At 35.5% G+C, this 23,801-nt stretch overlaps 2 protein-coding genes across 2 annotated transcripts; both read left to right on the top strand.

Moving 5' to 3' along the window:
- Positions 1-8,009: 8,009 nt before the first annotated feature.
- On the top strand, positions 8,010-9,627 carry LOC149618446 (uncharacterized). Its single transcript, XM_089854967.1, has one exon. It carries the CDS (start codon positions 8,016-8,018, stop codon positions 9,525-9,527), a length of 1,512 nt encoding a protein of 503 aa, XP_089711093.1. The 5' UTR covers positions 8,010-8,015; the 3' UTR covers positions 9,528-9,627.
- Positions 9,628-13,965: 4,338 nt separating this feature from the next.
- LOC149618447 (uncharacterized) lies at positions 13,966-23,187 on the top strand. The gene is made up of 5 exons (XM_089855954.1): positions 13,966-14,036; positions 14,691-14,857; positions 14,922-14,984; positions 15,069-15,225; positions 15,517-23,187. Exons 4-5 carry the CDS (start codon positions 15,117-15,119, stop codon positions 22,266-22,268), a joined length of 6,861 nt encoding a protein of 2,286 aa, XP_089712080.1. The 5' UTR covers positions 13,966-14,036; positions 14,691-14,857; positions 14,922-14,984; positions 15,069-15,116; the 3' UTR covers positions 22,269-23,187.
- Positions 23,188-23,801: the final 614 nt, after the last annotated feature.

Below are 23,801 nucleotides of genomic sequence, written 5' to 3' on the forward strand. Positions count from 1 at the left end.
ATGTACTAGTCTTTTGTGTATACAACAAACACACCAAGCTATCCTTATTTGTTTCTAACACCACCATCTACTGGTCTTTCGTCTATACCACATAGACACCAATCCGCAACATTGGCTTCTAACACCACCATCTACTGGTCTTTCGTCTATACCACATAGACACCAATCTATAATATTGGCTTCTACTCCATCATCGTCGTTAGGCTTAAGATGTACGCGGCGAGCGGCTAGGGTTACGAGAAACGTCTAGCCTCCCAATGCATGGAGAAAGGGGGGAGGAGTCGAAATCTTGAACCGAACTCTGCCCCGATCCGCGATATAATTTCCCACAAAAACGGGAGGACGGGGTGGGTTGAAATAGTGGGGGTCGCATCATCCACATCGTGGTAAACACACGTGACCTAATTAGCTGGCGCCGTCTGTGGCACCATGGTGGCGAGTTTAATTTAATTGCCTTCTGCTATTTCGTGGCGCGTAGATTTCAACGGAGCATGGAGAAAGGGGGGAGGAGTCGAATTGAGTAGCGTTTCTCGGTCACTATGCGTAGTAAGTTTCACCCCCAAGTGGGAGAAAACTGTGGGGGATGGAATGGGGAAAGATTCTTGCACACTGTGGTAAAACCACCATGATGCTTCTTGCCGGGAGTGTGGCGCACTCCTGTAAGCCAAGCTTCTGGGCGGCAAAGTTTGAGGGAATACGACACATGTCGGCGATCCTACCCTATAGGTGCCGACTGTCCCGTGTCCGCCGGAGGTGACTTACCCCAATTCCACCTTCCGTCACCTCCCAAGTAAAACCTCATTCCTTCCCTGCTTCTACACATACGACCTAGCGGCCCCCGTCAGTGCTGGGCCGCGTAGGGTCTCCCGCTCAATTCTTCCTGGTGCTAAAGGCCTCACGGCTAAGCACTAGTGCTAGTAGGTGGTCAAAAAAAAAAAAAAAAAATGATGCTTCTTTGGCTACATTTATCACGCCCTCTCTCGACCATGTCTCGACTTAACAAATTCAAAATATAGTGGCAGCATGGTTCCAGGCTTCTATCGTATAACTTTGGCTTTTATACACGCAGTATATGCCCATATTCAAATAATTAATACGTGAAATATTACCTAATTCACAAAAGCTTCCCTCCGTTCCTCCGTTCATGCCCAATGGCAGGGCTTCCACCAAAGGTTCACGCAATTGCGTATTTTCTTATCCCTTATTGTGAATCAATCGCCTTATATACCCTAAATTTACAAAAGTTCTGATATAGGTGTTCCCTAGAGGTATAACGTTAAAGATAGCTATGTTTACAATTATTTTAGGAATTAAGTTTCTTAAACCGACTTAACTATAATTAACGTAAAATACTGACGATTAAAATAATTAATATTAGTTATATTTATTTAATTATTTAAGATAAACTTCTTTCTATGTAATGACACAAGTGAGAGTTTATATAGAACGAGTAATGAAGATTGCATCTGAATCGAAACACTACACGCATATCAAAGTTAATATAAAGCGAGTAGGATGAAAAGATCTCTTTCAAAACGATACCATTTTCTTTTTGCAGAATATTAATAGGAAATATTTCAAATATTTTTCGGCAATACGATTCTTTTAGCAGCTGTGTAGCTATACAGCTCTTTTCATCTTAATATTCCAAGAACATCTTTTGATATTAACATTTCAAATTGGTTGTTTACTCTTTAATTCAGCTTTACTACATTTATATATAGTGTAAACTCATTTTTTATATTCATTAGACAATAGGGATGTTAATTCTTGATCACTCTACAAGTGTTGAAATGATTGGGTCTGTGAAATAAGATACCCAAGATTTAAACTAGAATTGACCTTGTTTCGCGTCCTCTTATAGGAGGTGTTAAACGGTTCAGAGTGAGCCGAAAGTTAAATACACACTTCAGTGATAGATATTTGGTCCTTATTAGAATAACAGGAAATTGTTAAACGCTTAAGCCTTTACAAAAGACCTTGGCAATATTTCGCCAATTTGTACTACGTATTTCCGGTTTTTCTCATTGGCAGGTGGACCTGTGTTTAGAAAGTAAATTCGTCTCGGCTCGGAGAGGTTTATTTTGGTTTCCCAACTTGTTCTAAAGTACCTTGAGGTCGAGTTCGGTTCAAAAATGGCCAGTGTGAAAGAGGAAGACTGGCATAGAACAAAGAAAACTTGGAGAGGTAAAAACCAAAGACAAGACTCCGGACTAACTTAAGGGAATTTAAAAACAAACATTTCTTCTAGAATGAAGAAGGATGAGAATGTGGAGCAGCTGATATTTTTGAAAACAAGGTGTCTGTTTGCAAGGCAAGTTATTTAATGAATTTACTTTCCGAGCGCATTTAGGGTTTAAATATTTTTTAAATTTAACGTCTTATTGTCATTTAGCAGTTTTTAATTTGGCTTAACGAGAGAAAATTACAAAACCGAACTTAAAATGGGTTCCAAACCGAATAAAGCTAGATTGGACACCTCAGCTAGAGGTATGGTTAATGGCAGGGTTAATTGAAGTAATGGTTGAGAGAGAGTAGCGAATACAAGCGTCACTCTATGAATATTTCGGAAATCAATTTAAATATGATTAAAGTATTAGAAATAATTTAAATCGTGCAATATTTTCTAGAGTAATTAAAATTATTTCATTAGTTGACGCCAACTTGATCCTTTCTATTCATTCAAAATCGAAATCCTTAATCGTTACTTCAAGAACTCTGTTTTATGGAAACCAATTGCGTATTTATAATACTAGATGTTGCTTAATTTAGTTGACGACAGTGAGACACCGTCTGAAGAGACAAATTCTGACGAAGAACCTGCAACCGCTCCTTATTCTAAGAGTCTGAAGTGGGATAAAAAATTCATTCTTTTAAACGTGAAAATAAAAAATGAATTAAAAAAAAATAAATACTTCGAAAAAACGAAATATGAGTTATTGCAACTACAAACTCTCAGTCCACCGTCGACTTTTGAACTGGCGCAATTTGCTTATAAATGCTGTGACAACTCGCAACAAAGCGAAAGTAACGTTGGTTTACCAAATGGTTGGAAGATGTTAACAACTGCCCCTATTAACAAAAGCGGTTACTTCGGAATTGCTTATATAAACATTGAAAAACTTCAAGTAGTTATCGCGCATCGCGGTGCTAAAAACAGCAATGAGGAACCGTACAAAACTCACTTACAAGCTATTTCCGAACGATGCTTCAAGCAAGTCCATTCAGCGGTCACTTTCGCGTACGAGGTCATTAAAGAACTTGACGAATTCAAAGGAAAAACTAACGCGCGTTTCCAAATATTCTTTACTGGACATGGTTTCGGTGGATGGTTGGCTCAAGTCGCAGCATTTAGCACCCGGTACTTAGTTAAAGGCAGCTGTTTAAAAAATGTGTTTCTGCAACGCGAGGATGCTGATGACGGATACTTGGTTCACACTGAAGTCTTTGATAGCGCCGGATGTGAGTATTTTTTAACTAAATTTGTTGATGACTTCGATATCCGTTATGAAGACAAGACAATTGATTTGAACAACTTGGACATCACCAACTTTGTTGTATCCCCAAATGTGGTTAACTGTTTATTCAAACACATTGGGAATGTTGTTCTTATAACTAAACCTGATTCAGACAAATATTCTTTCCCTGACCAGTACTATCAAGATTCCAGTAGTTTAGAACTCATTTTAGACTACCTGTCGACATCTAGTCATGATATGAGAGTCGTAAGGGATTGGCCAATAAATAATTTGGGCGAATGTGACACATTACTTTTGCCCGAGTTTAAATGGCTTGATAAAAGCGCAATTCCAAATACCGAAACCGAAGCTTTCGTTTACGCTCAGACACAAAGTCAAGGTTATTTTCCAGTCAGGTATCAAACCAAACCATTTAAAGAAAACACGTGTAGCCTCAGTGTCTTTACTTTGCCCGAACAGAAGTTTTTAAAGCACTTTCAATGGATACGAGGTGTTCCCGAGTATTTTAAACCAATCACAATGTTTAAAGATATTCTGCCATCAAATGAAATTGAATCTAGTTACGTACTTGAACAATTGCAATACTTGGAAATCAAATCGGGTAAAGTTAAGTCACTGTGTGTCAGTGGAAGTAGTTTAGGACAATTAGTGTATTTTCTTAAGAGATTACTTGAATTTTACCCTAAATTGAATGATGAGGCTGAAAAATCTTTGACTATTGATGAGGTTAGAAAATACGCGTATAAAAATGAGTCAATCGAGTACAGTAATAAGTTGGAAAAGATGACCGTTTGTTTCAGCAAAAAATGCGGACTTAGAAAACTTGTCAAGGAATTTTTCAAAACAGATTTAAAAATTTTACAAATTCGAACGCCTAATGATTGCGATACCGATGTTGTTACCGCCATGTTAAACAATTTGCTTAAAAAACATGAACACTATTTAGTTATGCGCTTACAGAATGTACTAGCTTTGAATAAATCAGTTAGTTTAAAAGAAGTGCTTATGTCGCAGGCCTTTGGAAAAGTACTTTTAGTTTTCGATTGTAATCCGAGCATAGTGAATTTGGACGATGATGAAGTTAAAGAATTTTTTAAACAACTCGTAAAAGTCTTGATTAATCCCAATGTTAAGCAAAACGTCAAACTTATCGTAATTAGTGAAATTAGAACCGATATAACCAGCTGCTTAGAAAAGTTAACTAAGAGGAAACTTAAAGGAGCCGCTAAAATTGTGGACTTTGAAGGTTTAAAATGGACAGACTTGACATCAAACGCCCAAGAAATGCTTTTGTCAAAAAACATGGTGATATTTCAAGGCTCCGTTGAAGCAATATCTTTGAAACATCTTCTTCGTGAAAACGATGTAATTCAAGATATCATTGACAATTCAACCATAATTTCTTTAATGAAAGGCAGACTTATACGAATCGGGAATCAAATCCCGGACTTGGGAAAAATAACGAATAGTTACGTCCCTCGAGTTTTTCTATTAGAATTCGAGGCTAATGCCAATGTTTTATTGGACAGAGAAAATACTCGAGATATTATTGCAATTAGTGGCAGTTATATAAACTATGAGGGTTTAAAACAGTTTGGTGTAAAAAAAGATTTTGTGCAAATGTGCGATGAGGGTAATTTTAATATAGAGCGTGGTAGGATTTTCATACTTGGTGAAAATGATCGCGATCAGTTCAATCGATTAGTTGAACATGTTAGGATTTCGAAAATAGCGAAAAATGTTCATTGGTTAACGCTTGAATCGAATATTTTAAAATGGAAAGAAACCCATGGTTCTGTAGATTATATTAAACAAAATCTGCATCATAATGAGGACGTGATAACAGTGTTTGATAAACTGTACAATTTCACAGATAATAGAAAAACTCATAATTGGGAGGAAAATGAAATAGAAAATGCTAGGAGACGTATGAAGTCGTTGGTCATTTCAGACACAGTCGGAATGGGTAAAACAACTTCGTTAACTAGTTTAAGCCACAAGATTAAGTCAAATAATCCTAGCTTATGGGTGGTTAGAATTAATCTAAGTGATTGCACCGAGGTTTTTAAAGAAGTATGCAAGGATTTTGACCCTGAAAAATTTGGCAAACCCAAAGTATCGAACGCGGTTGATTTCTTATTAGATAAAATTATGAATTGTAATGTCAATACTAAACTCGCAACCACGTTAGAGAAAAACATATTTAAACGAAAATTAATTGATACCGGTGGGGTGGTTCTATTATTCGATGCATTTGATGAAATCAGCCCCAATTATGAAAGCGTGTTTATCGAATTACTTAGCGTCTTAATGAAAACCAAGATCACAAACATTTTTGTCACCTCAAGACCTTTCTCAAAAGACCAAATTGAAACCGTTCTAAAAACGCAATGTTTTGTAATGCGGTCATTCACGATGGAGGATCAAGTTAAATTATTGGTGGATGTTTGGCTTAAAAACACTAATAATGAATCAAATGATGATTTGAAGAATAAAGCCAAGAAATTGATGGAAGTATTTAGAAAATCCATCCGGGAGACAAACTTTGCCGGCGTTCCATTGCATTGTCGGCTGTTAGCCGAAGTATATGAAGACACGGATATTAGTAATATATCGGATAATATATCCTTGTTTAGTTTATACGAAGCCTTTGAGCAGAAGAAGATCGAAGTTTACGAAAATGAAAAACGCAAGAGTACCCGCGGTGATATCAACTTGGAAAACAGTGAAAAACTGGCCCTTAGACTGTTACGCCAATTTCATGGGCAGTTGGCTATTGAGATACTATACGGAAATACAGATTCAGCCCCGATTGAAATGCAAGACTTTGAACCAGATGTCAGGAAGATGCTTGAGGTGATAGCCTTAAAAGTGGGATTGGTTGTCAGAGTTAAAACCCCAATTCAATTCGTCCATCTGACCTTCGCGGAGTTTTTTGTCGCGAAATTTTTAATAAATGCCCTAGAGAAACCACAGATCCCAGATAGCATAGTTCAAACTGTCGGGTCACAACTTTTGTATGACAGAGGATATTATATGGTTCGTGTATTTTTACACGAATATTTAGCGAACTTGAAAGATTGCAGTTCCGTTTTTGATCGTTTCAGTCTCGATTTAAAAAGGGCTTTCGAACAGATACCCTTTCTTGACTTCGATAATGAAACATTAAAATGTATGGTGAATATTTTTTTCAACAATTCTTTTACCGAAGTCCTTACTTTAAACCATCTTCCTCGTAATTTTCTACCACGAATAAAACGTGTCTTGAAGAAAAAGGAAATACCAGATTATTTTGGAGAAGAAAAATTACTAGAACTATCGAAATACATTAAACAGTTTTTAAGTTCTGAATCCTTTTGGAAATTGTTTCAAAATGCTATTCACTACGTAAAAGACCACAAGGGTGTTGTGAATTCCTTAATTGCTAACATTCGAGATGAAATGTATTTGGCAACTGAATGGTTTGATGCAGCTCAACGTGGTAACGTAAAGGACTTACGCGACATTTTAAAAAAAGCTGGTGATGAAGCATCTTTTACAATTTTGAAATTATTAACGACGCATAGCTCTTCCTCAACAGTGTTGAATATTGCGGTTGTGAATGGGAGATTAGAAGCTGCCAAGTTTCTCATGGAACTACCAGTTGTCAAGGATCTCTTGGAACATACGCCAATTATCATACCGTTCATATTCAATTTCGGTAATAACAGTCTGCTTGAAGACGCTGTAAATTCTGATAGCGCTGAGATGGTCCAATTGGTTGCTTCGAAACTATCTGGGAACAGTCACATGTTACAAGAATGGTTTACTATGGCTGAGATCATTGACAAGAACCGCGACGACATGCTCTCGATTTTATTGGACCTTGGATTAGATACAACCATTGTCGTGCAACTTCCCGACATGTTTGATAGCTTATTAGGATATGCAGTTAGGCAAGGAAAAATTAAAATTGTGCAGAAGATTCTTAGCCATGGTGTCGATGTGAACAAACGTCATGAGGTTTCAGGCACCACCGTCTTACACCGGTCTGTTTTCACAAAACATCCTGAGGGAGTTTCCTTATTGTTGAAACACGGAGCTCTTGTGAACGCGATAGACAGTAATGGAGGCACTCCATTACACGAGGCTGTAAAGAACACCAAATTTATTTTACCACGTATAGTAATTTTAATCTTAAATGGTGGAGGAAACCTTAACGCGGTGAATCACAGCAATCAAACACCGTTTGACCTTGCTATTAGGAGTAAAAATACCGGAGCTCTCGTGGCACTATTGCCATTACAGCCTTTTGTTACATCGTTGGATCATGATTCGCGCAAATTCTTCTGGGCAAAATCGTTAAAACTCAAGTTAGGCCTAACTGAAGAGAAATTAAAGTCTCTTGGTCTTGAAATTGACAAAGGTGGCAGATTTAAACATCGCGACATGGACAAACAGTTCAACAGCCTTGCGATAACCGCTGATTATTTTGTGGCCGATTATTTAGTTAACAAAATGAAAGAGAATTACCATGAAGATTTTGTTCGTAACCTTATGATTGATATCATAGTTAAAGATGAATTTGATGTTGTGAAGAAATTCTTTAATCAATTACTATATCGTCATGTATTTCAAAGCGGAATTATGCACCACATTGGCGACTTCCTGAATCAAAAGTTCTTAGAACATAAGAAAAACGATGCAGAAAATACATGCAACATATCACTGCACCAGTTGGTCTCGGATTACCAAGAAAGCATACTTGATTTCTTGCTCAATTGTCTTAAAGACACTCCGTTATTTCTTCATCTTCTTACATCTCTTAACGAAAATAAGCAAACGGTACTATATATTACCATCGATGCGGAATACAACGAACTTTCTAACATCATTCTAAACTCTCTTCGAACTTGCAATCCACGCGACAGGAAGACAATTTTAGAGGCAACGTTGCATCAAGACTATGCGATACAAGAACGAATAAATCCTCTGACTAAATTGATGGTGAACTTTGATTTTCTCAAAGAAATTCGTAACGAATTTGAAAAAACTTCACAAACCCTGCTTAAATTGAATGACGCGGCGATTAATGGTAAACTGGACCAATTGAAAGAAATCCTACAAGAGGTTAACACGGAGATACTTCAAAGACTACAATTCGCTTCCGAAGAAACGAGGGACTTTGGCAAGATTTTCCGTGCGAGAACGTATTACACTGCATTAAATTTGGCTGTTGACGGGGGCCATGTTGAATCTGTCATCTACCTTATAGAAAACGGGTTCCCATTGAACCCACCGTATTCCGAAGAAAGGTACGAGTGGCAAGATTACGATTTTAACAAGAGAAAAATTATCATACCAGCTTTATACAACGCCATAAAAAATGAAAACGTCAATATGGTTAAATTTCTTCTAAAAAATGGGGCCAATATCAACGCCTACTATTCATCATGGACTGCACTGAAAGTCGCGGTTTATTACAAATTTACGGAAATTGTAGAACTGCTGCTTAATTTTGACAAAAACATTGAAGGTCTTGATGACTCCCTTCTTTTGGCGTCAGAAAGAGGTTACTCTGATATCGTTTTTAAACTACTTAATGCCGGGGCCAACGTTAACTGTAAAGACGAAACCAACTGCACACCACTCCACTACGCCGCGTCATACAGAAACGTAGACGTCGTATCGGCCATGTTGCAAAAAGGTGCCATAATTAACGTGCCAAATTCTATCGGCCACTTTCCGCTTCATATAGCGGCTGAAGATAGTAGCGTCGAAGTGGTTCGTTTACTGTTGGATAAAGGCGCGCAAGTCAACGTGGTTAACGAAGACAAAAATACACCGTTGCATCTCGCAGTTGAGTGCAATAATTCCGATGTGATTGCTTGTTTGATTAAAAGAGGAGCAGATATTGAAGCTGCTAATGCAGAAGGGATAACGCCTTTAAGTTTAAATCCAGGCATAATCATGTTCAAGAGTCAGAGTCAATCTTTGTGTGTAGAATCGGGAAATATTAAAGTGGAACCCGAATGGTCACTTGACGACCCCGAATGGTCACTTGACTAAAGTGGGAAAGTATTACTGTTGTAGTACCCGGTTGGTCAAACGTTAGACCGAATTTAAAAATTTAAAATTTTTGCGTTTCATCGTAAATTAAAATTAAAAATTTAAAATTAAAAAAAAAATTCTCCTGTTATTGAACATAGAACAATAATTGAAACTTCGCTTACTTATCTAAACGTTTTATCCACTTTTAAGGTTACTTTACTAAAATATTTGTAACTATTACTTTGATTATAATAAGAATAACAAGAGGAGCATGGCTAATATTACATTTCAAATAAAGCAGGATTTTTTAATTTGTTATACTAATTTTTAAGTTTAATTAAATTAATTATATATTAGTGCTACATAAGTATTACAATTTAAATGATTACGTTAATAAATTGTGGGGGTGCGTAGTGGTTAGCGCTTTCGCCTGGCAGCATTAATTGGGTTAAAATAATTATAATAAATACCACATATTAAGGATATTTAAATAATTGAGTTTAATAAATTGTGGAGTTACGTAGTGGTTAGTACTTTAACCTGGCAGCCTTCAATTAAGGCCGGACAGAAGGCTTCGGGTGAAAATTAAACCCGGGACTAAAGCCCTCCCACTTAGAGTAAGCTAGCTAGCTACCTAATTGGACCAAGTCATCTTGCGACTTATTGCCACTCATCTAACGCCTTTACAATGCATAGAGGGGTGGTGGCTAGCCCCTATACCACAGCTAACCGACAGCGCCCTATACTAACTATTACCGTTATTTGCAAGTTCTCTCCCCACTTGTTAAAAGGAGTTTTCCTCCGCGGTCTTACCCGGTTTCTCCTTTCTATCAAAACTTGCTGAGGTTAACGGTAATAGTTAGTATAGGGCGCTGTCGGTTAGCTGTAGCAGACGACGCTACCCAACATCCCTCTATGCATTGTAAAAGGGAACCACCGATAACCAAAAGCCACAAGCTCAGAGTGGACATTTCTTCGTAGATAAAACTTACATTTTTATTATGTTTATTTTTATTATTAATCTAGCGGGTTCTTTAATTGATTATAATTATAATAATTAAATATATTTACGATATTTTACTTTTCGACTTAAATAATTACTTTTATTAAATTAGGATTAATTTTGAAGAAAAAAATCCCAATTTTATTTGTATTTCTCTTAAATTGATTGGACATAAATTCTTGCCAAAATCACTTAATGATTTAAATCAAAGTGAAACGTTAATTTTTGAAATTTAAAACAAACGTATTGAATATCTCTTGAAATTAATTCTGTGCGTAAACAAAAATTACAAAATGTTCATTTAAATTTAAACATTTTCGCAATAGTTATGAAAATGTGAAACCAAAATGTTTTTCTAACTAATTTTTTAATGTTAAATTGTTTTAACAACTTTCGATAAAACTAAATTTCATTTACAATTCAAAAGATTGTTTTTTAAAAAAATATTAAGCAATTGGGAAAAAGAAAAACATTTTTGTTTCCATTTTCAAAGATAATTTTGTCAAAAAAATAAATAAATTGAATATGAATAACAAGACGAGCAAAGCATATATTACACTTTTGCACGATTTTTTTTTCTAATATGTTATACAAATTTTATATATTCATTAAAATAATTATAATAATTTCAATAATTACATGTTAATCCTATATAACTATTTCAGTTTAAATTAGTATGATTAATTACTTTAAATTACTTTGATTTAATTAAATTGTAAGTAGGTGGCTCTTAAGTAAATCACTTAAGGGTCAACTATTTTTCGATGTAATTTTTGGACAAAAATAAAAGGTGTAATTTGAATAGAAATCAACATTCAAAGTCTCTCCTTTCGCCTTACTTTCTCTTATTTCTATTTGCCGTTAGATGATGAAACCATTAAAGTGACAGTCTATGTTTTGCATACTTCAACGTGATTGCTAGTTTGACGAGCAAATTACAGAGGAGCCTAAAACAACGCCTGAAAATGATAACTTTCATGAATTTTAACTTCTTTTACTTTTCAGCTTTTTTCTAGAAATGATATTGTTATTTATTTGAATGCCTGTAACAATAGCGTGTGTCTTTTCAGAAATATAATTTATTCCGAGAAATAATTAGCGCTGATATTGAAGATTTGCAGTTGGTAATTAGCGGTTACCAACAAAATAAAGAAAATATGGGACTCAACTTTCCGTTTAGCTGTTATGAAAAACGAGTCACGTGGTCTGCAAGAGTCTAGAGACAACTAAGCTGATGAGACTTATTTTCTCTTTATAAGCCTTTGTGATTGCGTCATCCAGGCCACGTGCCTTGTTTGTTTTTTGAAAATACTTTTAAATCAAATTTTTATGACTGTTATTTTTATTTCAGTGCATATTTTTATCGAAAAAATATTTTAATTCGTGTTATTAAATTCGTTACAAAATTGGAAGCCGTTGCGTTCACTTTGTCATCCAGCCTTTGATTTTAACGTCACTTAACGTGATGCTCTCTCTCTAAATTTCTCCCTTTGGTCTTCGACCTACTCAAGTGTCATCGGAACATCGCTGGGAACTTCTCAAAACGCCTTTTTTACTGCTAGAAAGTTTCAAGTCTCATTTTCATTGCAACCAGAAAGAGGTAAGTTATGATCTTTGATTTTAATTTTGCTCCATCTTTTGGAGACTCGGCACTAAAGCCAGGTCTCCAAGCTTCCCGCACTGCCTGCCTACCGATAAGTAGTACCTCGCCATCAGTTACTTAATTTTTAAAATATAGTAATTAAGTTAAAATGATAATTATGTGAATCATAAAAGTGTAGGCGTGTTAGTATTTAATACAGCTACCTCACTATTTAACAGATTAGAAAGACGCAATGTCTTAATGATAATATTTTAGTACAAAAGTCAACCTCAAACACCGATATTGTTTTAACACCGACGTCAGTAGTTCAAACCCCAAGACAATATTGGGCTACGTTGCTATTTTTTGGTAACTTCAAATCACTTAGACGCAACGCGTTTCAGTTATTCTGGCAACCCAATGGTATTTAGCGAATCCATGGACATGTTTGGTAACTTGAATGACGATTAGGCGAATGAAAACCACCCTAGATACTAGTAAAGAAATTCTCGTTACACCTTCTAAATTCGGAATAAATTCAAGGCACAGTTGTCAGCCCGTTTCAAGTAAGGGTCCGTGGTGGTTATGTAAAAAAGGAAAACTAAGGTAACAGAGTTCTTCCGGCGCTGACCCTGACCAATCATATGCTAGTTTTATCTGTCGAGATCGTCCATTCTCAACCCTCGCACTTCTTAGGCTTAACAATATAATCTATCATAGTCTTCAAGACCTTAATAAGTGTTTAGGTGACTGGGAGAGAAGCCATGATCTATTCCTCCTTCGTGATCCTGTAACAAACTTTGCAATTGCTATACTTTAGCACTGGACCATCAGATGCAACAGAATTTTAAACTTAAAGTGAACTTCAACTAGCCTAATCCTACGGATATTTAGTAGCTTCATTCATACCTCAAAGTGATTGGGTATTATTGTTTTTCCAATATGAGGTTCTTCAAGGTTAGACGACCTCTGTAAATGTTTATCTCCATATATATATATTTTTTTCTGCTAAGCTGCTCAAGGACTATAATATTAGAAAATTATTTTTGTCGCTTTTCTTTATCTTATCAGGCAGAACGTAATGGTGTTGCGTTTGTTTTTGCACCTAATTAGGGCCTAATTGCTCTCTTTTGCCATTTTTAATTAGCTTTTAAACTGTCATTTTGATGGATTCTGAAATAAAATAATAAACTCTGATTCATTCAAATATCATTTTGTTATTTTACAAGATCCACGAACACCACTCTGAATCTCGCTTCTGCGTAAAGAGTTTTTACCTTTAAAAGGGTTATGGAACATTTCTAAATATTTAAGGTTCAAATTTCTAGATTATTTTCATGTATTTTATGTGTAGGTAAGTTTTTAAATAATCCTAGCTTCACTCTAAAGAGGAAATACTTTTATGCATCTACGCATTTCTAACCTTATCTTTGGAACAAGGTGGTTTTGCTATTTGACACCGGTGGTTAATTAAATATAACATGGTGTGTATAACACGGGTTTAAAAGTAGATCACAATGTTGAACTTAACATGATCGATCAATGTTATTTTTGAAAATACACGCAAAACTGAAATAATTTTCGTTTCTTGAAAACCGAGTCTTGACTGTTTTCGTCATATCTTGACACTAAGGAATAAGACAATGTCCAGGGGTCGGTACCCAAGGACGCGAGGTCAAAGTTACAGTTCGTACACCGCGATTAAGCCGAGTGTCTGGCCCCTCAATGAAACCACCTGATTATTTGATTATAATACTAACTTAAATCATAGGAAGTGTTGGTCTCGATTAGCTAGACCACCCTGTATGACATCATTGTAAGTCAACCAATAACGAAGGATTTTTAATCTTATCACCTATTGTCGTTTGTTGTTTGAATCAGTTACAACGTATGATTTTAGGTACTTCAGGGCGTAACGTTACGGCAGCGTTCAGAAACTAAGGTAAATTTAAAATTTATTAATTATTATTATTTAAAAATTATTTTATTTTTAATTTCACGAAATTATGAAATATTTTGGTTAAATTTTACTCCCATGAGCTCTTTTTTTCTATAACGCATTTTACCCTTAGTGCAATACAAAAAGCACAGTATATCAAGTAATTATTTTAGGCATAGATAGTTTACACACATGGAGGATTCATACCATTTACACCTGGAGGTAAAAAACCCTTCTACTTTAGTTCTTTACGTAGCCTGACTTTTTGGTGTAAATGGTGTGAATCCTCTATGTGTGTAAACTATTAACAGTAAATATTAATTTCAACTCAGAGTTTGGATAGTTTTAAATACTTAAATGAGCAATTAAAAAGTTAGATAGAAATTGTAAATATTTCTAAAGCGTAAAATTAAATGGACACTATGCCATGGAACTAATCTGTAGCTCGAGTCCTTTTCTCCATAAATAGTGCCGCATCATGAATGATTAATGAAATTACAATATATAATTGTACAAAACATAGCTCATATTTTGTTTCAAACACATTTCTTTTGAAAATTAAATGATTGATTTATACTAGTATACTATCCCTTTAATTGAGGGGTCGAACAGTCTTGTTTCTCCTTGCAACTATATTCATCAATGCAATAACATTAGATAACCAGATAATAGGACTCTAAGGGTATCAAAATCAAATGGTTGGATCTCCATCTTTTCGAGAAGATTTCATTGGAGTGTTATCCAGTGACTTGTGGTCGAGTTAGGTTCTAAAATGGCCAGTATGAAAGAGGAAGACTGGCATCGGACATAGCTCACTCGGAGAGGTAAAAACCAAAGTCAAGACTACCGACTAACTTAAGGGAATTTAAAAACAAATATATCTTCTAGAATGAAGAACGATGAAAATGCGGAGAAGCTGATATTTTTGAAAACAAGGTGTCTGTTTGCAAGGCAAGTTATTTAATAAATGTACTTTCCAAGAGCATTTAGGGTTTAAATCATTTGTAAATTTAACGTCTTATTGTCATTACGCAGTTTTAAATTTGACTGACCGGTGTTCCCGTTAACCAAATCGAACTTAAAATGGGTTCCAAACCGAAGGAAGAAAGTTTGAGCGATATGGAAAGTCTGAACAACATTGAGGAATCGGAATCCAAAAGTGAACCGGAAAACGCCAACACCTCAGCTAGAGGTAAGGTTAATGGCAGGGTTACTTGAAGTAATGGTTGAGGGGTAGTTGCGAAAACAAGCGTCACTCTATGAATACTATTGAAATAAACTTATTGACTAAATTGTGACATACTGTTGAATTTTAAATTGATCATCTGTTGGCAACTATAATTTTTGTTTTTGGTTGTCGATGTCGAGTGTATCCTTTCTATCCTTCCTAATCTTTCTAGGAGTAGTTCTTTAACCATTGCTTCAAAGAACTATGATTTAAGCAAACCATTTGCATGATGTTAATACCATAATATTACTTCAGATGAAGGCAGTGAGACATCATCTGAAGAGTCAACTTCTACTGACGAGTCCGAAGACGACGAAACAGCAACCGCTCCTTATTCTAAAAATTTGGAGTACGACATGCTTTTGTCTCTCAGCAAACCAAACATCAAAAAGAGAATAGAAAAAAATAAATATTTCAACCAAATTGCAAGTAAGACTAAATTTGAGTTATTGCAACTAGAAGCCCTCATTCGACCATCGACTTACGAATTGGCGCAATTTGCTGCTAAATGCTTTGAAAACGAAAGTAAAGATGATTTGCCAAGAGGTTGGAAAATGTTAACAACTGCCTCTAATAGCGAAAACGGTTATTTTGCAATTGCATATATAAACATTAAGAAACTTCAAGTAGTAATCGCGCATCGCGGTACTGAAAACAGCAATGAGGAACCGTACAAAACTCACTTACAAACTATATACGAACGATGCCACAAGCAAGTCCATTCTGCGGTCACTTTCGCGTACGACGTCATCAAAGCACTTGAGGAATTCAAAGGGAAATTACCAGCACGCTTCCACTTATTTTTCACTGGACATGGTTTCGGTGGATGGTTGGCTCAAATCGCGGCATTTAGTGCCCAGTACTTAATTAGAATAAACGATAAGTTTCTAAGACGCGAGAATGCTGATGACGGGTACTTAGTTCACACTGAGGTCTTTGACAGCGTCGGTTGTTTGGATATGTTACTCAAATTGGTTGATGACCTCGATATACGTTATGAAGACAAGAAAGTTGACCTGAATAACTTGGACATCATCAACTTTGTTGTCTCACCAAATGTGATAAACTGTTTAAACAAACACATTGGGAATGTTGTTCTTATATCTAATCCTGATTCGGGCAGTTTTTCTTTGAATGATCAGTACTATCAAGATTCCAGTAGTTTAGAACTCATTTTAGAGTACCTGCCATCTACTCCTACTAAGCGAGTCGTAAAGGATTGGCCACTAAATGATATGAATGAATGTGACACATTACTTTTACCCCAGTTTAAATGGCTTGATAAAGGCGCAATTCCAGATACTAAAACCCAAGCGTTCGTTAACGCCCAGAGACAAAGTCAAGGTTATTTTCCAGTCAGGTATCAAACCAAACCATTTAAGGAAAACACGTGCAACCTCAGTGTCTTTACTTTGCCCGAGCAGAAGTTTTTAAAGCACTTACAATGGATAAGGGGTGTTCCCAATTATTTTAAACCAGACACATTGTTTAAAGATATTCTGGAACAAGACCAAATAGGCCCTAGTTACGTACTTGATCAATTGCAATACTTAGAAGTCAAACCTGGTAAAGTTAAGTCACTCTGTGTCAGTGGAAGTAGTTTAGGACAATTAGTATCTTTTGTTAAGAGATTACTTGAATTTTTCCCTAAATTGATTGATGAAGCTGAAAAATCTTTGACTATTGATGAGGTTCAAAAATTCGCTTATAAAAATGAGTCAATCGAGTACAGTAATAAGTTGGAAAAGTTGACTGATTGTTTCAGCAAAAAATGCGGACTTAGTAAAGATGTCAAGAAATTTGTCAAAACAGATTTACAAACATTACAAATTCGAACATCTAATGGTTGCGATACCGATGTTGTAACCGCCATGATAAACAAGTTGCTTAAAAGGCATGAACACTATTTAGTTATGCGCTTACAGAATGTACTAGCTTTAAATAAGTCAGTTAGTTTAAAAGAAGTTCTTATGTCAGAGGCCTTTGGAAAAGTACTCTTAGTTTTAGATTGTAATCTGAACCCAGTTAATTCGGACGAAGATGAAGTTAAAGAACTTTTTAATCAACTCGTAAATGTAATGGCTAATTCCAAAGTTAAGCTAAACGTCAAACTTATCGTAATTAGTGAAGTTAGAACCGATATAACCATCTTCTTGGAAAAGTTAACCAAGAAGAAACTTAAAGATGCCGCCAAAATCGTGGACTTCGAAGGTTTAGAATGGACTGACTTGACATCAGACGCCCAAGAAATCCTTTTGTCAAAAAACTTGGTGATATTTCAAGGCTCTGATGAAGCAAAATCTTTGAAAAATCTTCTGGATGAAAACGATGTAGTTGAAGAAATCTTAGACAATTCATCCATAATTTCGTTAATGAAAGGCAGACTTATAGAAATCGGAAATCAAGTCCCTGACTTGGGAAAAATAACGAGTAGTTACGTCCCACGAGTTTTTCTATTTGATTTCCAGGTTAATGCCAATGTTTTAATAGACATAGAAAATAGCCGAGATATTATTGCAATTAGTGGCGATTGTATAAACTATGACAATTTGAAACCTTTTGGTGTTAAAAAAGATTTAGTGCAAATGTGCGATGAGGGTAATTTTAATATAGAGCGTGGTAGGATTTTCATACTAGGTAATAATGATCGCGATCATTTCAATCGATTAGTTGAACATGTTAGTATTTCCAAAATAGAGATAAATGTTCATTGGTTGACTCTTGACTCTAATATTTTAAAATGGAAAGAAACCCACGGTTCTGTAGATTACATTAGACAACATCTGAATCACAATGAGCACGTGGTGACGGTGTTTGATAAACTGTACAATAACACGGATAATAGAAAAACTTATACTTGGCAGGAAAGTGAAATAGAAAATGCTAGGAAACTTATTAAGTCGATGGTCATTTCCGACACAGCCGGAATGGGTAAAACAACTTCGTTAACTAGTTTAAGCCTCAAGATTAAGTCAAATACTCCAGGCTTATGGGTGGTTAGAATTAATCTTAATGATTGCTCCGAGGTTTTAAAAGAAGTATGCAAGCATTTTGACCCTGAAAAATTTGGCAAACCCAAAGTATCAAACGCGGTTGATTTCTTAATAGATAAAATTATGAATTGTAACGACAATACTAAACTCGCAACCACATTAGAGAAAAACTTATTTAAACGAAAATTAATCGATACCGGTGATGTGGTTCTTCTATTCGATGCATTTGATGAAATCTGCCCCAATTATGAAAGCGTTTTCATCGAGTTACTTAGCGTCTTAATGAAAACCAAGGTCACAAACATTTTTGTAACCTCAAGACCTTTCTCAAAAGACCAAATTGAAACGGTTCTAAAAACGCACTGTTTTGTAATGCGGCCATTCACGATGGAGGATCAAGTTAAATTATTGGTGGATGTTTGGCTTAAAAACACTTATGATGTATCAAGTGATGATTTGAAGAATAAAGCCAAGAAATTGATAGAAGTATTTAGAAAATCCATCCAGGAGGCAAACTTTGCCGGCGTTCCATTGCATTGTCGGCTGTTAGCCGAAGTATATGAAGATACGGATATTAGTAATATATCAGATAATATATCCTTGTTTAGTTTATATGAAGCCTTTGAGCGTAAGAAGATCGAAATTTACGAAAATGAAAAACGTAAGAGTACCCGCGGTGATATCAACTTGGAAAACAGTGATAAACTGGCTCTTAGACAGTTACGCCAATTTCATGGGCAGTTGGCTATTGAGATGCTATACGGAAATACAGATTCAACCCCGATTGAAATGCAAGACTTTGAACCAGATGTCAAGAAGATGCTTGAGGTGATAGCCTTAAAGGTGGGATTGGTTGTCAGAGTTAAAACCCCAATTCAATTCGTCCATCTGACCTTCGCGGAGTTTTTTGTCGCCAAATTTTTAATTAATGCCCTTGAGAAACCACAGATCCCTGATAGCATAGCTCATACTGTCATGACACAAATTTGGTTAGACAGAGGATATTATATGGTTCGTGTATTTGCACATGAATATTTAGCGACATTGAAAGACAACAGTTCCATATTTGATCGTTTAAGTCTCGCATTTAAGAAACTGTTTCAAGGGAACTTCGATAAAATATCTAACCTGATCTTCGATAATGAAGTATTAAAATGTATGGTGAATATTTCGATGAACAAATCTGTAATCAAACTCTTTACTTTAAAATGTGTTCCTCGTAATTTGCTAGCACGAAAAAAACGTGTCTTGAAGAAAAAGGAAATACCAGATTGTGAATTTGAAAAATTACTAGAACTAGCGAAATGCCTTAAACAGATTTTTAGTTTTGAATCCTTCGGGAAATTCTTTCAAAATAGTATCAACTACGTAAAAGACCACGAGGGTGATGTGTATTACAAGATTCCTAACATTCGAGATAAAATGTATTTGGCAACTGAATTGGTTGATGCAGCTCAACGTGGTAACGTTAAGGACTTACGCGACATTTTAAAAAAAGCTGGTGATGAAGCTCTTTTTATGCATTTATTATTATTAACGAAGGATCGCTCTTTCTCAACATTGATGAGTATTGCGGTTGTGAATGGGAGATTAGAAGCTGCCAAGTTTCTCTTGGAACTACCAATTGTCAAGGCTCTCTTGGAACATATGTCATTTATCGTACCGTTCATGTTCAGTTTCGGTGATACCAGTCTGCTTGAAGACGCTGTGTATTCTGATAGCGCTGAGATGGTCCAATTGGTTACTTCGAAACTATCTGAGAACAGTCACATGTTACAAGAATGGTTTACTATGGCTGAGATCATTGACAAGAACCGCGACGACATGCTCTCGATTTTATTGGATCTTGGATTAGATACGACCACTGTCGTCGAACTTCCCGACATGTTTGATAGCTTATTAGGATACGCAGTTAGGCAAGGAAAAATTAAAATTGTACAGAAGATTCTTAGCCATGGTGTCGATGTGAACAAACGTCATGAGGTTTCAGGCACCACCGTCTTACACCGGTCTGTTTTCTCAAAACATCCTGAGGGAGTTTCCTTATTGTTGAAACACGGAGCTCTTGTGAACGCGATAGATAATAATGGAGGCACTCCATTACACGAAGCTGTAAAGAACACCGAAGGTATTTTACCACGCATAGTAAGTTTAATCTTAAATGGTGGAGGAAACCTTAACGCGGTGAATCACAGCAATCAAACTCCGTTTGACCTTGCACTTAGTATGGAAAATATCGGAGCTCTCGTGGCACTATTGCCATTACAGCCTTTTGTTACATCGTTGGATCATGATTCGCGCAAATTCTTCTGGGCAAAATCGTTAAAACTCAAGTTAGGCCTAACAGAAGAGAAATTAAAGTCCCTTGGTCTTGAAATTGACGAAGGTGGCAGATTTAAACATCGCGACATGGAAGAACAGTTCGACAGCCTTGCGATAAGCACTGATTATTTTGTCGCCGATTTTTTAATCAACGAAATAAACGATATTCATCATGAAGACACTAACGTTCTTGACCTTATGATTGATATCATAGTTAAAGATGAATTTGCTGTTGTGAAGAAATTCTTTAATCAATTACTATATCGTCATGTATTTCAAAGCGGAATTATGCACCGCATTGGCGACTTCCTGCATCAAAAGTTCTTACAACAAAAGAAAAACGATGAAGAAAATGCGTGTAACATATCATTGCACCAGTTGGTCTCGGATTACCAAGAAAGCATACTTGATTTCTTGCTCAATTGTTTTAAAGGCACTCCGTTATTTCTTCATCATCTTACATCTCTTAACAAAAATAAGCAAACGGTACTACATTTTACCATCGATGCGGAATACATCGAACTTTCTAACATCATTCTAAACTCTCTTCAAAATTGCAATCCATCCGACAGGAAGACAATTTTAGAGGCAACTTTATATCAAGACTACGCGATACAAGAACGAATGAAACCTCTGACTAAATTGATGGTGAACTTTGATTTTCTCAATGAAATTCGTAACGAATTTGAAAAAACTTCACAAACCCTGCTTAAATTGAATGATGCGGCGATTAACGGTAAACTGGACCAATTGAAAGAAATCCTACAAGAGGTTAACACGGAGATGCTTCAAAGACTACAATTCGCTTCCGAAGAAACGAGGGACTTTGGCAAGATTTTCCGTGCGAGAACGTATTACACTGCATTAAATTTGGCTGTTGACGGGTGCCATGTTGAATCTGTCATCTACCTTATAGAAAACGGGTTCTCATTGAACCCGCCGTATTCCGATGAAAGGCAGGAGTGGGAAGATTACGATTTTTTCAAGAGGAAAATTATCATACCACCTTTGTACAACGCCATAAAAAATGAAAACATCAATATGGTTAAATTTCTTCTGGAAAATGGGGCCAATATCAACGCCTACTATTCATCTTGGACTGCACTGAAAGTCGCGGTTTATTACAAATTTACGGAAATTGTAGAATTCCTGCTTAATTACGACAAAAACATTGAAGGTCTTGATAACTCCCTTCTTTTGGCGTCCGAAAAAGGTTACTCTGATATCGTTATTAAACTACTTAATGCCGGGGCCAACGTTAACTGTAAAGACGAAACCAACTGCACACCACTCCACTACGCCGCGTCATACAAAAATGTAGACGTCGTATCGGCCATGTTGCAAAAAGGTGCCATAATTAACGTGCAAAATTCTATTGGCCAGTTTCCGCTTCATATAGCGGCTGAAGAAAGTAGCGTCGAAGTGGTTCGTTTACTGTTGGATAAAGGCGCGCAAGTCAACGTGGTTAACAAAGACAAAGACACACCTTTGCATCTCGCAGTTAAGTGGAATAGTTCCGATGTGATTGATTGTTTGATTAAAAGAGGAGCAAATATTGAGGCTAAGGATGCGGGTGGGATAACGCCTTTAAATATAAAACCAGGGATAATCATGTTCAAGACGAGTCAGAGTCAATCTTTGTGCGTAGAATCGGGAAATATTAAAGTGGAACCCGAATGGTCGCTAAAGTGAGAAAGTATTACTGTTGTAGTACCCGGTTGGTCAAACGTTAGACCGAATTTAAAAATTTTAAATCTTTACGTTTCATCGTAAATTAAAATTAAAAATTAAAAGATCTATTTTCTCGCGTTATTGAACATGGAACAATAATTGAAACGTCGCTTACTTATCAAAACATTTTATCCATTTTATCCATTTTTAAGGATACTTTATTAAAATATTTGAAACTATTACTTTGATTATAATACGAATAACAAGAGGAGCATGGCTAATATTACATTTCTAATAAACCGGGTTTTTTTAATTATTTTCTATTATAGTAATTGAAACAATTATATAACTATTACAATTTAAATGATAACGTTTAATAAATTGTGGGGGTGCGTATTGGTTAGCGCTTTCGCCTGGCAGCATTAATTGGGTTAAAATAATTATAATAATTACCATATATTAAGGATATTTAATTTTTTTAATTTAAAATATTATGTTTAATAAATTTTGGGTGGAGTAGTGGTCAGCGCTTTCGCCTGGCAGCATCAATAGGGTTCCGCCTTCAATTAAGGGACAGTGGCTTCCGGTGAAAATTAAACCCGGGCCTAAAACCCTCCCGCTAAGAGTTTGCAAGTTCTCTCCCCACTTATAAAAAGGAGTTTTCCTCCGCGGTCTTACCCGGTTTCTCCTTTCCATCAAAACTTGCTGAGGTTAACGGTAATAGTTAGTATAGGGCGCTGTCGGTTAGCTGTGGCAGACGACGCTACCCAACATCCCTCTATGCATTGTAAAAGGGAACCACCGATAACAAAAGCCACAAGCTCAAAGTGGACATCCCTTCGTAGATAAAACTTACATTTTTTATTATGTTTATTTTTATTATTAATCTAGCGGGTTCTTTAATTGGTTATAATTATAATAATTAGATATTTTTACGATATTTAACTTTTCAATTTTAATAATTACCTTTATTAAATTAGGATTAATTTTGAAAAATAAAATCCCAATTTTATTTGTATTTCTCTTAAATTGATTGGATATAAATTCTTTGCCAAAATCACTTAATGATTTAAATCAAAATGAAATATTAATTTTTCAAATTTAAAACAAACGTATTGAATATCTCTTGAAATTAATTCTGTGCGTAAACAAAAATTACAAAATGTTCATTTAAATTTAAAAATAGTTTTGAAAATGTGAAACCAAAATGTTTTTCTCGTTAATTTTTTAATTTTAAATTGTTTTAACAAATTTCGACAAAACTAAATTTTAATTACAATTCAAAAGATTGTTTTTTTTAAAAATACTGAGCAATTGGGAAAAAGAAAAACCTTTTTGTTTCCATTTTGAAAGATAATTTTGTCAAAAAATAAATAAATTGAATATGAATAACAAGACGAGCAAAGCATATATTACACTTTTGCTCGGCATCGATTTTTTTTCTAATATGTTATACAATTTTTATATATTCATTAAAATAATTATAATAATTTCAATAATTACATGTTAATCCTATATAACTATTTCAGCTTAAATTAATACGATTAATTATAA

The sequence above is a fragment of the Phalangium opilio genome, unplaced genomic scaffold, assembly GCF_054372755.1.
Source record: "Phalangium opilio isolate 3A_F unplaced genomic scaffold, DU_Popi_V2 ptg000209l_1, whole genome shotgun sequence".
NCBI lineage: Eukaryota > Metazoa > Arthropoda > Arachnida > Opiliones > Phalangiidae > Phalangium > Phalangium opilio.

Excerpts from the sequence above, each read along its gene's own strand:
- LOC149618446 (XM_089854967.1), top strand. The coding sequence starts at position 8,016 with ATGATTGATATCATAGTTAAAGATGAATTTGATGTTGTGAAGAAATTC.
- LOC149618447 (XM_089855954.1), top strand. The coding sequence starts at position 15,117 with ATGGGTTCCAAACCGAAGGAAGAAAGTTTGAGCGATATGGAAAGTCTG. Across the intron at positions 15,226-15,516 it reads CGCCAACACCTCAGCTAGAG|ATGAAGGCAGTGAGACATCA; the intron begins GTAAGGTTAATG and ends ATATTACTTCAG.